This window comes from Psammomys obesus, unplaced genomic scaffold (genome assembly GCF_907164565.1).
Source record: "Psammomys obesus unplaced genomic scaffold, mPsaObe1.curated_primary_1811, whole genome shotgun sequence".
Classification (NCBI taxonomy): Eukaryota; Metazoa; Chordata; class Mammalia; order Rodentia; family Muridae; genus Psammomys; species Psammomys obesus.
In genome coordinates, this window is record NW_026596234.1 from 4774022 (window position 1) to 4787408 (window position 13387).

Sequence of the window (13387 nt, forward strand, 5' to 3'; positions counted from 1 at the left end):
AGGTCCTGAGTTCAATTCCCAGCAACCATATGTAATGAGTTCTGGTGTGCGGGTGTACATGCAGACAGAACACTGTATACATAATAAATAAATCTTTAAAAAATGCCAACAATGATAACAGAAAAGATCAAAGTGAAAGAAAAAGCAAACAAACAACCTCACTCCAATCACAGGCGGCATCCCCAGCGGCTAAGAGCACAGAAGGCTCACAAAAAATCTCTGGACCTTGCTGAGACAACTGCACAAAGAAAGACAGCAGATCATACCGGGTCAAAGGATGAATTATAGAAAATACATTCTCCCATTTTACAATTTTGTCAGTAATCCAATAAAAAATTAACTAAGTTATTCTTATGTCTGAGGTTGAGAACTGCCAATTTAAATGATACTTGGATCAAAGATAAAGCCAATAATAAATCAGAAAATGCTTAGAACGAAATACAAAAATCTGCTGAGGTGGAAAGACAGTTCAGTGCTCTTGCAGAGGACCTGCGTTCAGTTCCAAGCACCCATGGCAGGTAGCTGACAACCATCTGTAGGGGATCTGACACCTCTGGCCTCTGCAGTACTGGCAGTCATATACACATAACCACACATACACATAAATAAAAAGACATTTTTATTTTAGTTAAGGTGTAACTTATAAGGTGTATGCCATAGTGTTACTATTGTTGTGATGAAACACCATGACCAAAAGCAAGTTGGGGAACAAAGAGTTTACTCACCTTACACCTTCACAAAAGGGTTTGTTTGGCTTAGTCCATCATTCAAGAGAGAAGAACAGAAACTCTAAACAAGGCAGGAATCAGGAGGCAGGAATTGATATGGAGGCCATGGAAGGGTGCTGTTGCTTTTTCTCTCTCTCTCTCTCAACTTTTGATTCTTTATGAGTGTCACATCATGCTCTCCAACCCCTCATTCCTGACCCTTCCTATCCACTGCCCTTGCAAGCTCCCCATAAATATAACAACAAAAATAATCAAAACAAAAACAGAAAACATCTCGCTGTAGAAGTTTCAGTGTGTCACAGTGTATCACACAGTATACTCTTTTGTGCACACATCTGTACTTGAAATTTTTCATTGCAATGAATCATTGGTCTGCATCTAGTCCTCTGGTTTCTGCTATATTCTCAATACTGGATCCTCAAGGGACTTTGCTCAGTTATCTTGTTGCGCTGTGTTGTGGAGATCTTTCAGCTTTGGATCTGCAGGACTAGCCCTTTCATATACTTCAGCAGCTCATAGATGTAGTAAATTTTGGAGTGGGCCAAACTCAAAGCCCTGGATCTGGACCTGGATAGTAGCTGAGTTGTCATAAGACTGTCAACTCTCCTGTACCGGTACCACAGGTGAGCTCTCCAGCACTGCCTCCCCAGCTAGCTCATCCAATGCTGCAGCCAGCTAAGGCAAGGTCAGCTCTCCTGCTCTCCAGCCCTTGGGATGGGCTAACACATACCAACAGAATCAGGCTCTACTGTGCTGCCCAGCTGACGTGTGGGGCCCACTCTCCTGAGTGCTGTAGCCAGCTAGGGGCTGGACCAGCTTTCCCACTATTTCACTCTCCAGGCTGCCTCATCAGGTCCTCCATGCCTTCATCATTAGGGTCAGTTCTACTGTGCTGCTCAGGCAAGGTACAGTGCCTGCACTCCACAGTATTGTGGTGAATGGCAGCTCTCCCACTCTCATGACCCGAGAGGCCAGCTCTCTTGACTATCATAGGTGTCGAAGGGCAAAAGTGGAGGGGCCAGCTCTGCTGTGCTGCCCAAGGGAGATGCTGGGCAGTCAACCGCTTTCTTACAGAAACCAAGACTACCAGCCCAGAGATGACTCCACCCACAATGGGCAGGGCCCTCCCACATCACTAATTAAGAAAATGCTCTACAAGCTTGTCTACAGACCAATATTATGGAATCATTTTCTCAACTGGGGTTCCCTCCTCTCTGATGACTCTAGCTTGTGTCAAGTTGACATAAAATTAGCCAGCACAGTGTTTAACAAAAGTCTGAATATCAGGGACAAAAACACCAATATCAAGAGTAGGAACTTTCATATACTGATCAAGACATAGACAAACACAAGAGAAACATTACAATTGACCAAAGGCAAGACCCATCCAAAATGAAAGCAGTGTCAGTAGGAAGCCTAGCTGCCTTATGCTGATAAACTATCAAGATGGAAGAAGTCCACAAAAGAGTTAAAGTTGTTAAAGAATGCAATCTATCAAGACCAGAGCCAGAAGTAACAGATGATTTGCATATGAACAATCTTACAACTATAAACAGAATTCACTTCTTAATTAACTCTATTACACAAGGAGTGCTTGAAGCCCAGATGGAAACACTGACAAATCTTACTAATCATTTAAAGAATAAAAAAAAGTGTTTCATACAAGCACCATTACTGAATAAGCACAACTTTGGTGCAAATCTGACACATGTTCAAAAAAAGAGATGACATTACAGTCTCAGTTGCATACATACAAGTCCTAACATAACAGTCAACCAAAGCTTACTGTGATGCTCGACAGCACCAAAGTGAAGGGTCTAGAGTCACATGCAAGACAAGCCTGTGGGCGTGCCTGGGAGCAATTTCCAGACTGGGTAACTGAGGTAGGTGAGCCACCCTGAATGCGGGTGGGTCCTGGACAAACGTCAAGAAGTGTATGCTGAGCAGCAGCACTGCCACTCAGCCTGCTGACAGTAGATGCAACTGGCCACCGCCTCCTGTGGCCATGACTTCTCTGCATCATGGACTACAACTCCTCAAATTACAAGCTAAAATAAACTTGTCCTCTCATAAGATGTTTCTTATCTGGTATTCTACAAGACCAGAATGCAGACAGACTTGCAGGCGGTGAAGGGCTAGCTCATGAAGTTTCAGAGGAAAATTCGGAACTGGACTAGAGGCCATTAAAGTTGTATTCTGGCTATATTCTGCTTGGGTCCTAAGAATCTGATTGAGGCTAAATTTGAAAATAATGGAGTAATTTCAAGACAAGAGAACATTCAGGATTTGGCATGACTAGTTCTTGGTGCTCTTATTCGGATCTATAGTGAGAGAAAGCAGAGACATGAAAAATGCAAAGTTCAGTAAGGAAAGGCATATGGGCAACGATGAGGACAGCCTGGGATACCTCCTCCATATATACAACGCCCCCCAGATATGTGGACGCGCACACGCGCACACGAGAGCAACCTTAGAATAAGATAGTCTAAAGGGTCCTCCAGGGTGAGCACACAAGAGACTGAAACAACTGTAGCTCAAGGAAGCAAGGCTACATTTGAGGCTTGCAGCAAAATTTGGCAGTGATATTCATGTTTTATATGTACAAAAGACTAAGTGTAATTCTAAGTCTTGTATTAAGGTCCCAAAAGCCACTGGAGCCAGATGAATGGCAGGATCAGAGTTCTTGCAAGGAAGCTCCAAGGGGACACTTCATACAGTTGTGAAGGTAAGGCCTAACTTGCAATGGATCCCAAGATATTGATAAAGCTGGGACCATGAACTATCCACAGAGGAAGGGTGCAGGTGGCAATGTGGAGCTGGCCAAACAAAGGTTATGTGTGTTACAGGCACAAACAGGAGGAGTGGCACTAGCCATGTCTTTTGGAGCCAAGATCATTTCATTATGGGCTTCAGAAGATGGACACTGAGCTTCAGAATTTGAAGTTTATAATACTGGGTTTGGTTTTGCTTTGACCTAGTCCATCCTTGCTATGCTCCATTCTCTGTTTTCAGAATTATAATTCCTTAGTCTATGCCACTGGAAACTAGAGTTATGTAACTTGTTTTTTTTTTTTTTTTGTTGTTGTTGTTTTTTAGGAGCTCACAATTAAGAGATTGCCTTGGGTTTAAGAAGACAGTTGGACTTTAACAGAATTGGGACTATCAATGATGACAAGAACTTCAGAAGCTGGATTGGATGCATTTTGCACTATGAGATGGCCATGGTTCTATCGAAACAAGGATGGAAGGTTATAGCTTAAAATAGTATGCTTGGGTACTAAGTAGTTAAGGAGTTGACTTGTGATAGTTAATACTGTCAACCGGACAAGATCAATCACCTCAGAGATAACTCTGTGGGCTTGTCTATAAGAAGTTTCTATATTTGGTTAACTGAGGATAGAAGACCATAACGGGGTCCCAGACTAAATAAAAGATGGGAAAGAGAACTTGACCACCAGCTAGCTCTACTTCCTGACTACAGATGCAATGAGGCCAGTTGTCCTCTTATGCTGCCATGACTCCTCCGTCACCATGGACTGTGTTTCCTTAAACTGTTAGCTCCAGTAACCCCTCTCCCTTAAGATGCTTCCTGTCAGGTCTCTGCTAGAGCAGTGCTTCTGAACCTTTTTATGGCTGCCACCCTTTAGTACAGTTCCTCATGCTGTGGAGACCCCAACCATAAAATTATTTTGATGCTATTTCATAACTGTAATTTTGCTACTGTTATGAATTATAATGTAAATATTTTTGGAGATAGAGGTTTGCCAAGGGTTACGACCTACAGGTTGAGAATCATTGCGTTACAGCAACAAGGAAAGTAACTAAGACATCTGTGATATATAAAAACTACAGGTCACCATCTGTGTGAATGAATCCTACAAAAATCCAACAAAGATATCACATATCATGTGTTCAGCCCAGTACAGACAGAAAAACATGTTCACAAACTCAGTATCATCAAGTTAATTACAACCCCATCAAACAAGGAAAAAAAAAGCATCTTCTTTGAGCAATGTGGTGAGGGATAAGCGAAAAACAAACAAACAAACAAAACAACAAACCCCCCTCCATTAAACATTTTATGACACCACAGCAAGAGCTCCCAGCTCAATTATAGTGGCATCAGAATACTCAGTCACCACTCATTCTCGCCAACAAAAATAGAAATAAAAAGCCAAATGCTTAGAAGTAACTATAACAAAACCCCATTTCCAGATGACACAAACCCATATAGACAAAACACAAAAAAAATGCATATATGTAAGTGAATTCTTAAGCAAATTTAGGAATGCCATGGAGAGAAGCTCAAATACCAAGTTGTAGTTATGTTGGTGGCACATGCCTTTCTTGGGGCACTTTCAAGGCTAAGATGAAATGTTTCCAAGTTCAAGGTTACACACCAAACCCTACCATAACAAACAAGATAATCAATAACAATAAAAGGTAACCTGGAACCACTTATTATTTTCACACCAAAACAATGCAATAAAATTAAAAACATCAGCCCCTTAAAATAACTCTAATGACAGATGTGAAAATCCATTACAGAGAAGAGAAAACCCAGAGACTACAGAAGCCCAGGGGATGTAAAGATAATCCATATTCATAAACTAGAGCATTCAGTGTTATCCTATCATTCTCTAAATGGATCTGTAAATTCAATGGAAGGCCAGTCAAAACCACAATGAGGTCAGCATGTTGGTTTGTGTGAACAGAATACCATTGCTAACATCTGCATGGAGATGTGAGAGACCCAAGGCAGCCAAGACATTCTTGAACAACATATACTCAACCAACACTAAAATTGCAACTTACTATGAACACTTAAAAGAAAAAAAAAAAGAAAGAAAAGAAAAGAGAAAAGAAACCCATTTGAAATACATAGCTATCAACAGGGTAAGTTTAAGATATGCAAATAGGCTGGAGAGATGGCTCAGAGGTTAACAGCACTGGCTGTTCTTTCAGAGTGACCCGGGGTTCAATTCCCAGCACTCACATGGCAGCTTACAACAGTCTCTAACTACAGTTCCAGGGGGACTTGACACTCCACAGGGACATACAGGCAGAAACACCAATATACATAAAACAAGAATACATAAATTAAAAAAGACTGTACTTGTCAAGATATGCAGAAAGAATGCAGGGAGCCTAAAAGACACCAAAGCAGACCCAGAACAAGCATTTTTATGGGGGAAGGGAAATCAAGAAAACATGCTACATGTACACTCGGTTATATTCTAGACAAAAATAAAGACAAACAAGTTAAAGCAGTAAACAAGGACTCACTCAGAGATGTTCAAATACCCTTTCAGTGCAGGCAACAACAAAAAAAAAGGGCCATACAAACATCCCTATTAAGCACATGGTTTTGTTAACATCCGTCAAATACCTCAGAGAGCAGTAAACACACAACCTTTTCAGGGATGGAACATGTTCTAGGCCAAAAGGAGGGTATACATATGTATATCCTAACAAAGTTAACATCAATTTCTTATTAACTCTGGGTACAAGGGGCATCATTAGCTGGACAGCAGGAGGAGCCACTTAATTTAACTGTAAAAAGGCCAGGAGTCCCTTTTGCCATAAGGTCAGGAAGACAAAGGTGCCAACTATCCACATCTCAACAGTGGATCCTAACCCTACATTATACCTGCTTACTTGGTGTGACAAGAAAGCATAAACCAAATGTGTATAATAAACCAGAGAGAAACAAAGTGCCTGACCAGTGACCGTGTATCAATAAAAGCTCAAGGAATTCCCAAAAGTTGCCTTACCTACCTCAACTTAACAAAGTCACATATTATCTACATATTGTCTACATATTATCAGCATGCAATTTATAGTTCCATTTATAATTCCAGACTGAAGCTAAAGGATTATGAGTTTTAGGACAGCTTGTGCTACACATCAAGACCCTATTCCCAAATAGCCTGATCCAAAAAGAAAAGCTCCAAACCAACAAAGAACCCCAAAGCAAAAAAACCCACCACCACCAACAAAAAGAAATATTTTAAGATAAACTTAGGAAAATATATACAAGGCTTGTACAGTAACAACTTGAAGTGCTGACAGAAAGAAAGGAATCTAGAAAGAGAGACAACAGGACTAAAAATCAAGACAAGCTTAGACTACAAGGTGAATTTAAGGTGTGTGAATTTAAGGAGGGGAGGGGAAGAGAGGAGGAGAGGGAGCAGGCACATGGTGGGGGAGGGACAGATAGCGCATGGGTGAGCGCTTTGACCTAAAGAAGAGAGAAGTCTATCATGGTCATGATCACATCACTGTTAGGTTACCAAATTTTCCCCAAACTAGTCAGAAGGTTCCCAGTCAGGTTTTTAGTAGGTGCTTGAAGAACTGGGCATGTGAGTGTACCTAAATTTTATACGCAGATGCAAGAGCACAAGAGCCTACAAAAAACAAAACAAAACTGAAAAGTAATACAATTGGGTGACTGCTAGATTTCCAAAATCAGAACTTCCCCCACATACTAGCCCATTCCTGATAGAGGTACAAGGGCAATTTACTAGACTGGATGCTGAGCTCCACATTACCTAATATCCAGAATGACCACAGGGAAAGTGTCAGTCACCTCATACAGCAAACACACTAGGAGAGGCAGAGCACAGGACTTGGGAGGCAGAGGCAGTGGATCTCTGTGAGTTCTAGGCCAGCCTGGGCTATTTAGTCAGACTGTCCCAAAACACAGAAGCAAAACAAAAACCAAAAAAAAAAAAAAAAAAAAAAACCCAGAATCTAGAGCACAGAAGAAAACCCTTCTGACCTTGGATATATAGGATACAACAAGCCAATGCTATGAACAGGATGGAAAAATTTTGACTGATAGGAGTGAAACAATGCACTTGGAACTAGACAAATATCTGAATAGATACAAGTGCAGGAAGAGAAGCACACCTGTGGGCAGTAGGAAGTGGAAATGAGAACCAATGTGGCACACACACACCCGGAAGACTGACAGATTTCTGAAAGATGTGGAATCACCCCAACTTATATACTCTCCTGGATAGAATATCGAACACTATGAGTATTTGTTCTGGTTTGTTTTGAGACAGGGTCTCATTATGTAGCCTTAGCGGGCCTTAACTTGCTATATAGAACAGGCTGGCCTCAAATTCACAGCTCCTCCTGCCTCTACCTCCCAAGTGCTAGGATTAAAGGTGTGTAGCATGATATCCAGCTGGTATGAATATTTTGGAAAAGTATGACAGTTTCTTATGAAAATCAAACAAATATTTAGTACATGATCCAGAAATGGCACTTCTAGATAATATAACTCTACATATATACTGGAAAGTAAATTTATGTCCCAATAGATGTAATTTATTCCTAACAGCAAAAAATTGTAAAATCTAATGTTTATGAATACATTTTGGTATATCCCATGCAATGGAAAACTACTTAGTAATATAGAGGTACATGCTAGTAATACATGCAGTAATATGAGTAACCCCCAAAAGAATAAAAAAGAAAAAACTAACTTCAAGACAGAACATTATCAGAAGTGTATTTATCTGAAAACTAAAAACAGACTGGTAAAAGCTTCTGTAGCTACCTGGGGTAGGGGAAAAGGCGGAGCTGCAGAAATCAAGCGATAGGAGGTGGACAGACTCAAAATAGGAACTTTGTTCACTAGAAGACCATTCAGAGAGTGCAAAGGCTTGTCACAGAATAAGATACATAACTGCAAGACACAACCAAAGAATGTCTAGTCCACAGACCATAGAGTGACACTCGCAAGGTAGTGAGAATGACCAGCAAACAGCCCAAGGTTTGAAGGCATCATGCCATTCTACGCCAAGTTTATGTGCTTTAACCCAATTTTTACAACCACCTCCACAAGACACCACAGAGTATTCCCAATGTGCAAATGTAGCCACAAAGAGATTAAGTAGTTTAACCAAGCACACAACTAAGTACAATGAGAGCTGGGAAATACACAGCCAGCCTGGTGTGAGGGTGTGTATTTAAACCTTTGCCATGTTGAGGTTCAACGACAGACCTGTAATAGCAAAATGGAGGGAAGGGAAATGTACAGGAAGTGGGAAGACAGCTAGGCTCCACATTTTGAAGAGAAAATCAGCAGATAATACCTAAAATTGGTGGTGGTAGTGGGAGGAGGTGGTGCGGTGTATGTGTGCTTGTGAGATCTAGAGGAAAGATCAGAAAATAGCTGCATGCCATGGCAACAGTGGTTGCCTCTAAGAAATGGGTCAGAGTAGACACGGCTGTTAGATTAACTTAAAAGGCCTATGACACCATTCTTTTCTGCAAAACTACTCTTCTCCCCCTCCCCAACTCTCTCTCTCTCTTTTAAAAAGAAGATCTTGTTATGTAGTCCAGGCTGGCCTGCAACTTCTCATCCTCCTGCCTTCAACTTTCCTAGTGAAAGGACAAGCATACTGGGGATAAAGCTCATAGAAACATACAAAGAATTAAGATACTAAGACAGAATAATGGCTATCATTTATTGAGCTCTAACCATTTCAGCTCTTTGCTAAATGCTTTTCCTGCATTATCTTGAACCTTCTGAATAATAAGGAGGTGGTCCTGTCACAACCCTTACTTTGTTGAAGAAACAGATTATATGGATTTAACTGTTATGGGCTCACTGGCTAGCAAGTGGTAGAGCTGCAGTACAGAGATACTCTATTGTCTGTGTGTCACTCTGAAGGCCTCCATGTCAGGTGACAGTTTGGGGGTTTGAATGAGAACTGGTGCCTTGCTACTTGCTGGGAGCAAGAGGCTCACCTTTACTATCTGAGGACATGCTAGTCCTGCTCCCTACCTAGGGAAAGAGGAACAAGCCTCTCAAGGATTATTCACAAGTATGGTCACAAGCATGTAGAGTTCCCAGGTGTCTGTGGGCCGACTGAGGGAACAGGCTGCTGGTGAATAGAAGCTACTCCAGCTTGGCTCTTAGGGGAGAATTTAGGGTTAATGGTGTGGGACCCACCCACATGCCCACAGTGACTGCAATCTCACTACTCTAGCACACCCAAGGGATACAATGAGCTCCCAAAGATCACCATAGCTCATCATAGTGGTGCTTCTAATGAGGGCCTCACCTCCTCCAAATGTATTCCCTAATGGAAATTCTCTCAGCTAGTGTTCACTGAGGTCCCTCACCAAGGTTCCAATTCAAGTACATAAGGTTCTTTGTACTTGAAGGTTTTCCAATTCAAGTACAGGAAGGTTCTTGCAGCCAAGGCTCCTCCCTAATTCTTAACCCACTTGGGCCATTGAAGACGAACACACATTTAGGAGTGAGGGCGTTAGGAGAGGAGAGATAGATATCCACTTCCTTAGGGAGCTAAGTCTAAATTATTGGTTGGAGATATGGGCCAGTGGCCAAGAAAAAGGCCTGGACTTTGGGTCACATGACCCAGGTGAAAGTGCACTTTAGGAACAAAGAGGACATGATCTGAAGAACCCCAATAGTTACTTCAGCAGTAGGAGAGACCAAGAGGTACCAGTGGAAGAGTGCAGCCAAAGGCGGAAGGAGGGAACCAAAGACAAAGGTGCCTCACTCCTTCATACTTGGTCTGCACCTGTCATGTTAGTGAAGTCCCCATTGTTAAAGATTCATGCCTGGTCCTTATCCCACAGTCTCGATGGCCACTCCTGCAAGTCTTACTCTTTGTCCTCTGTCCTTGCTAGCCTCGAGGCTCCTCCTTTATCTGGCTAGTCCTTCAGTCTGCTAGGGCTGTTCAGATTATTTTCTGCCACATCTCATTACTAGCAACTTCTCTTCAAATACATACTTTCTTAACTTTCTGCAAAGTACAATCCACTCATATTTCTTTCATTTATTTGTTTGCTTATTTATTTATTTGAGACAGGATTTCTGTGTGTAGCCTTGGCTGTCCTGGACTCACTTTGTAGACCATGCTGGCTGGAACTCACAGTGATCTGCCTGCCTCTGCCCCCCTGAGTTTGGGGATCACAGCATGCGCTATCGCACCATGCTATCCACTCTTCTTTCAATATCCGAATATGAGTGTTTCCAAGTGTTTCATATTTTCCACGGGCCCTGCAGGAACCAAGCATGCCCAGGAAGGCCATGGCCTGCTGTGTGCTGACATCAGAGAGATGCTAAAGAGTCATTTTCTGCACAACAGTTACAGAACATGCCTCTCTTAACCTACAGGGAAGCTACACTTTTACATCATGGTAGGAGCAGAGTGTCCAGATCAGGGTTCAGCAAATGTATTCTGAAAAGTGCCAGGTAGACATGTGATGGCTCATGTTGTTTTCCCAGCACGCAGGGGACTGAGTTAGCCTAGGCTACATAGTAAGTTTTAGGCTAGATAAGACCATGCTCCAAAAATAAATAAATTGCCAGAGTGCCAGCTGACAAATCCTGGTTTTGTGTACCATAGGACTCCTGCCTTTGGTCAGGACAGCCTGTGAACAGTAGAGGCAGCTGTGACTGCTTTAATAATGTTTTAATTACAAAGGGAGAAGGCAGAGGACAAGCCTACAGTTGACTGATGCCAGGTTTCAATCACTAGCACCCAGGATACCTGACACATGGTTGGTACCCAATAAATGAAGAAAGCTTTTTGAAAAATACCCACTTTGTTTTTGAGGTGGCTCTTAGGGACTAGTATGTAGAGATGATGGATTTAATGACATGGTGGGTGGAACTGTGTGGACAATGGGCTATAAGAGTGACAGGAGAGAGTGGTAGGTTCTCTCCCAGCATAAGCAGCAGGACTGGAGGGTAATGCTGTTGGAACACAGCAGGGTAGATGGGCAGCAGAGTTGAAGGAAGAGGGAGAAAGTGATGAAGAGCTGGGTCTTTCAGAGAGGTACATGGGCCACTGGGCTGTTACTCATAAGGGAAGAAGCTGTTAGAGGCAGAAACAAGGAAGCAAGGTTAAAGGAGAAAGGGCTCTGTAGTTTTTCCTGAAAAATATGAGTCAAGACTACAGCCTGTGACACAGTGGGAGCCTGACTGAGCCAAGGCAAGAGAAGTACTCTTAGTTTCTCTCTCCTCATCTGATAGTAAAGGAGGTGGTGTCTCAGTACTTATGGGTTCTGGGTTTTCAATTGTGGCTCAGTGTGAACAAAGTATGTCACTCAGTGATGCATCAGCACTTCTTGTCACTACCCATCATTTCACTTTGCAGTGCAGGTACCAACAGGCCCAGAGGAGTGTGAGGTGATACTTTAAACATGTGGACACACCCAGTTCTTCTAGAAGGATACTATCTTAACTGTAGCCACAATGGTGGATTTCATCTCCATCCCCTCAAAAGTGTACAAAACCCAGAGATTTGAACAAATTCTTAAGCGTCAGTCTTAAGGAAGTTGCCCTCACTGCTGTGAAGTCCTTCCCTATGTGGCAGAGAATAGTCTTTTCAGAGCTCAAAGCCATATGACATCCTGGTGGTGGACCATACACAGGTCTTCTTTAAAGATAAAAAAGCAGTTGACAGGCAGGAGTTTCAGAATAAACAGCATCTAATCATCATTTAGTTGTACAAACGTAACATAGTATCAGGGCTTATAAGAGCTCAAGTTCTCAAAAAGAAAAATGAAGTGTTCGTCCCTTGACCACCCCTATGACATTTAAACAGTTAGAAAAGGTTTTTATTAAATTTATAAGAGGCTGGGGAGATGACTCAGCAGTTAAAACACAGTGCCCTTCCAGAGGACCACAGTTTGGTTCCCAGCACCCACAGCAGGCAGTCGCAACCACCTCCAGGTGGATCTGATGCTTCTGATCTTCAAGGGTGGGCACCCACCTTCACATACTTACACGAAGACACACACATACCTAATCAAAACTAATGAAATCTTCAAGAACTCTATAGTCAACTTCAACAATCAAAAAATACCAGAGACCCCCCAGAGAAAACACAACAAAACAAAAACTAACCAACCAATCACCACCACCACCAAGAAAACATTTCAAAGTTCATTTATTAATTCGTCACTGTCATCAGCGCTACAATGTTCAAGAGGGCTTGGAGCCAATTCTACTTCTTTTCAAGGGCTAAAACTAGATTTTAATTGATACGCCCCAAAGAACTGATTCAATATGTGTTTTCATTTACTTTCTTTTAAGGCATAGTTAGGTTTGTAAACTCCTGTGTCAATTGATTCCTTATTCTACTTTGAAGTTCTTATTTCCAAAGTCTGAAGATAATTCTCCTAGGATACAGTAACCCTCACTGTATTCTCTCAAGTCATTTTGGAACTGTCAAGAACCCAGGCACTCACAATTTCACTGAGCTCAAGACAACAGGAGTTACACTAGTAACATATTTTTGCTTGCAATGACTTTCCATGCACCCTTAGATTTATATTAAATAAACTTGTTCTCTTACCCTATGGTTGGATTGATATTAGGATCAAAACTGTCTTCCACGAACCGCCACACGATGCTGGATTTACCTACACCCGTATCCTGAAAGAGAGTAAGATGGGTGACTGAAGAAAAACTAACCTATTTGCAGACACCCAAAACCACTTTGTGGCATAAAGTGGGGACTTTTAGAAAAAGCATCCTAAGCTGTAGATTTCGTACGTTGAGAGACACAAGGCAGGCTTCTGGAAGTAATTATATTTCAAAATGTCTTATGTGGCCAGGCCGAGTAATGCATGCTTTTAATTCCAGTACTTGGGAGTTAGAT

General features: G+C 42.0%; 1 protein-coding gene across 1 annotated transcript in view; it reads right to left on the bottom strand.

Annotated features, from left to right (window-relative positions):
• The window catches only part of Rab22a (RAB22A, member RAS oncogene family), a 47099-nt gene that overhangs the window by 32452 nt on the left and 1260 nt on the right, over positions 1–13387 (bottom strand). The window contains exon 2 of the mRNA XM_055596165.1: positions 13082–13161. Within this exon, the coding sequence (XP_055452140.1) occupies positions 13082–13161 (80 nt within the window). The remainder of the gene's footprint in view (positions 1–13081; positions 13162–13387) is intronic.